At 43.6% G+C, this 4,295-nt stretch overlaps 1 protein-coding gene across 1 annotated transcript; it reads left to right on the forward strand.

Annotated features, from left to right (window-relative positions):
• Positions 1 to 536: 536 nt before the first annotated feature.
• LOC104961282 (gem-associated protein 4-like) lies at positions 537 to 3,514 on the forward strand (the record flags this gene model as incomplete). Its single annotated transcript, XM_010789550.1, has 2 exons — positions 537 to 783; positions 1,457 to 3,514. Coding segments are annotated over exons 1-2 (2,077 nt in total), but the record flags the coding sequence as incomplete, so codon positions are not given.
• Between the last annotated feature and the right edge of the window lie 781 nt (positions 3,515 to 4,295).

Below are 4,295 nucleotides of genomic sequence, written 5' to 3' on the forward strand. Positions count from 1 at the left end.
TAATATAGTAAAATACAATAGTAGGCTACAGTGCAGTACTTAGGAGTAGTAACTTCATTCATGATTTATGGGCTAATTCACAAGCCAAAATATGTACAAAAGCTAAAGAAAATAACTTACCTGCACCAAGATACAAGAAACTAAGTATTTTTAAGATGAAATACATGATCATCTATTGGTAGAACTATATACTTGCTGCTCGAGCCCAACAACGACTTCTCTACGGTTGAAAATTGACTTTCACTTTCATTTCACTGGGAATATTTCTTGTTTTGCCTGCCTCTTAGACATCACGTGATTGAATGTCACTGAGAAGACATTTTCTGATGTTTAAGTGGGTGCATTTATGTTGAAGACACACATAAATCGCTAACGTCCATATTACAGCTAATTCTGCTATGACTTATTATTATTGATCAGGTTTCGTTTTTACACCGCGCCACACTTGCAGTACCGGCCTCCTCCTGCGATGTCGCTGTGAAGATGTCTGAACTCTGCGGGTCCCTCTTTATGTCATCACACGTTGATGTGACCAGCGGAAGCGCTTGATACAAAACTGTTGACATGCTTCTAAAATCGTGTGAAAAACGAATTATATTAGCAGACTTTATCTGTTTGTTATGCTCTACTCCGGTATAATGTGCAGAACTGGTGGTTTTGAGAAATAAATACTGACCGCCTGTTGTGGTACAGCTCATAAATGGGCATTGAAATACCAAACTAAATTAGCACAATAGCTAACCTGCTAACTAACTTCGGCAGTTATGGCATTGATGGACAAAGGTAATGTACACCTTTTGTAAAATATAGACATACACAAATGTATTAAATATTGTAAATGTGACACTGCAGTTTATTCAAAGTCTTTAAAGCTTCACTCATTATCATCATATGAAACGCAATGTGCAGAAAATAAAGGGAAATACAGTATGTTCTTTCAGAAAATTGTCTTACATTTTGCTATTAATAATGCGACATATGCAAAGCCTAATTGCAAATATTTTAAAATAAATGGTTAATCATTTAATATAAACATCTTCCAACGCCTTCCAAAATATGTTAAGAAATATTTTATCATGTTCTATATTTTGATAGAAGTTATCTTTAACGTGTATTGTTCTACATCAGAAATGCAATATTTGAATAATGGATTAGTCAAATTACAGATAATTAAGTAAGGGATAATGTTATTGACCCTATCCCTTTTCTAGTATAATAATGCAGCTGCTTTAATTTGTCATTTGATATTAAACTGAATATCTTTGGATAATTAAGATCAAACGCTAAACAATAATAAAATCCATGCAGCTAGCTTGGGCTCTTATTTGTTGGTCAAACAACTGAGACCAGATTATCTTCCTTCTGGGAGCTAACATCCAGTGTCAGAATTGGATGTGTACTTGTGAAAGATTGTATTTTTTAATTAGTATTGACGCTTGCTTTCTTGTGCTTTCAGATTCTGCGGTTCTTCAGGGTGCTTTCCTCCTGGCTGATAAACTGTCTCTCCCCTCCTCCCTGTCCTCCCTTCAGAAGGCTGACTGGAGCAGGGTGGGCCATCTGGTCCTGGAAGCAGTGAGGGAAATCTGTGGACAGGAAGAACTCGGTGTTCACCTCCCTGCAGCAGCTGTGAGCTGTATAAAGAAATTAGTTTGTGTTGTTTGGCTGAAGGTGTTCTGCAGGGAGGCTGTAACGGACGTAGAGCTGTCCTGGAGGGAGAACCCTTTCTTCCCCCTCCAGAACGGCCTCCCCGAAGTCAACTATGTTGTCCTGCTGGAAGTGGTGAGGGCGTTAGCAGCTGCTCCGATATTTGCCCGTTTCCTCTTGCATCTTCCCCAGTCTCAGATCGCTACTGAGCTTGAAAGGTTGGTGCAACACGTGAGGAGCGGCCCCACTAGAGAGGAAGATGTTCGATTTCTCCTGGAGGTATGGTGGGAACTGTGGAAAGGGCAAGATGAGCAGAAAGAGGAAGGAGAGGATAGCATAGAGAAAATGTTTGCCGGACAGTTTGCTCGGCTCTCGTCTAAATCTTCCAGTCTTTCCCCTCAGGCTGCCAAGAGGCTCAAGCTAGACGCTTCAGATCTACCTGCATCACCGCCAACCGCTGATGTCGTAAACATCCTCCTTCATGCACTTAAAGACATAAAAGATAAGATATCTAGAACAGATCTCTGCCTCCAGGCTCTTTCCATTGCTCTAGATACTCTTTACACGGCATTCCTAATAGACGGAGCGGTCGGACTTCCTGCGATAGAGAAGATGCATATCCTGTCAAAAGTGGTCCGCATCAGAGAACAGAATGGCGAGAAACTGACTCCTGAACTTTTAAAGGAGGCTCTGAGAGACCTACATGCGTCTCGCACACCATCTCAGTTTGAACCCACCGGGATAAAGCTTGGTGAAGCCTCGAAGATTATAACAGATCTGGCTCAGTTCTGGCAAAGCAATGGGCTTCTGGGCACCTCTGAATCTAGCGGCTCAGCATTTAAACTAGAACAAAGTGTCCAGAGAGTCCTGACGGCTCTACAGGAAGCCGAAGCGCCTGAAACTACGAATGAAATAGACCTTCAGAAGTCTGAGAAAAACAGCCTCAGAGGTTTCCTGGAGTCACTATCTTTCTCCGCCGCAGAGAGCACCCCTGAGCTGAACGCCCGGATTACAGCAGTCATCATCAAACACCGTCTGGACGACTACCAGACCTTCGCAGAGTTATTTGCCAGTGAGAAGAGTTGGGCCGCCCAAGATGAGCTCTGGTTCGACTGCCTGGAGAAGAACCAGGCAGCCTTCCAGCGGCAGGAAACGCTGATCAATCTGACCTCCACCATCATGAGTAAACTCTACAGTGAGGGCTCCAACGTGAGCCAGTGCAGGAAGCTGATGAAAGTGGTCGTGGACATTTTCTCAGCACTTTCACTAGAAGACAAGAACAAAGCGTTGGCTGCCATGCTGAGACTGTCCAGCCGGGGCTTCTTTGGCGGCTCCGTCCCCTCCGCGGTGACCGTCGCGTTCGAACAGGAGCTTAACATGGCCTTCAACTGCATCATCCAAGGGAGGGGCGGAGCGTCGGCAGCAGCGTCGCAGGCCAATCTCAACACAGCAGTGTCTTTGGTAGCGAGAGTCGTGTTCCAGAACCCTGAAGCCGGTTTGAGGTCTTGTTGTCATTCCGCTGTGTTCAATAAAGGTGCTTTCACTCTGATGGCCAAGATCCTGCAGCAGCTGCCAGGACTCAGAGGACCGAGGGGAAGAGAAGATGAACTACAAAACGATGAAGACGCAAGCAAAAAGGCAGAAGAAGAAGAAGACACTCAGAGTGGGAGCGCTCTGCTCTGCAGGTGTCTACAGGAGATGACGAAGACCAAATCGTTGTCAGCCAATGAGAGAGAGCAGCTGCTCAAGTTTCTGGGTCTGCTGATGATGCCTGTCATGGCAGCTGAGGGAGAAGAAGAAAAGATGGAAAGCTTTTTGACACCTCAGGAGGTCGTGAATGTCTTCGTCCTGCCTAACCTCTCCACCACAGGTGAGAGTTTTGTCCTATTTATAATGCTTTTAAACAAATCTGTTTTCCAGGGTTAGGGTTAATCATAGTGTAAGAATCTTTAAAACAATATACTTTTTTGTACATGAATGAGCAAATTCAACAAATCACCTCCCAGCCCCGTCCCCTTCTTAAACCTCAGCATTGACACAAAAAACAACACTTAAGATTGTTGAGGTATACTCAGTGTTTCCCCTAGGATGGAGTCATAGCAGCGGTGCTAAGGCACGCGGGCCCAGCAAAATGTGAGCGCGGCGCGCGTGGACATTTTAAGTGTGTGCGCGTGCGAAGTGCTTCCCGCCATTATGTTTCTATTTGTCTGCCAGCACAAGAAAGACACATACATCATTAAAGGCTTCAAATGTATTCAGTATTGTATGAACATAATTGGTGGTTGGACATCACATCCTCTAGGGGGGTCCGGGGGTATGCCCCCCCGGGAAGATTTGTTTTTACATTTTAATATAAAATGCTTCAATCTGGTGCACTTTTAGCACACAATGACTAGAGACTAGATCTAACTCTAAACACCCATATGAAAAAGATCGTTTTACATTTTAATAATCAAATAATTGAACATACCAATAAACTACCATAGCCAATAACACATATGTAACTTATTTTATTTTTGTTGTTCATTTACATCACTTTCATCAGGCAATTTTTTAGTTTAATATCAGGTGTCAAAAGAGCATGGCACCTAGTAATGAATGTGCCAAATGTCTCCACTTCGTTCCACTGCCCCAGTGACTTGAATATCTTG

This window comes from Notothenia coriiceps, unplaced genomic scaffold, assembly GCF_000735185.1.
Source record: "Notothenia coriiceps isolate Sejong01 unplaced genomic scaffold, NC01 NC01_scaffold00033005, whole genome shotgun sequence".
Lineage (NCBI taxonomy): Eukaryota > Metazoa > Chordata > Actinopteri > Perciformes > Nototheniidae > Notothenia > Notothenia coriiceps.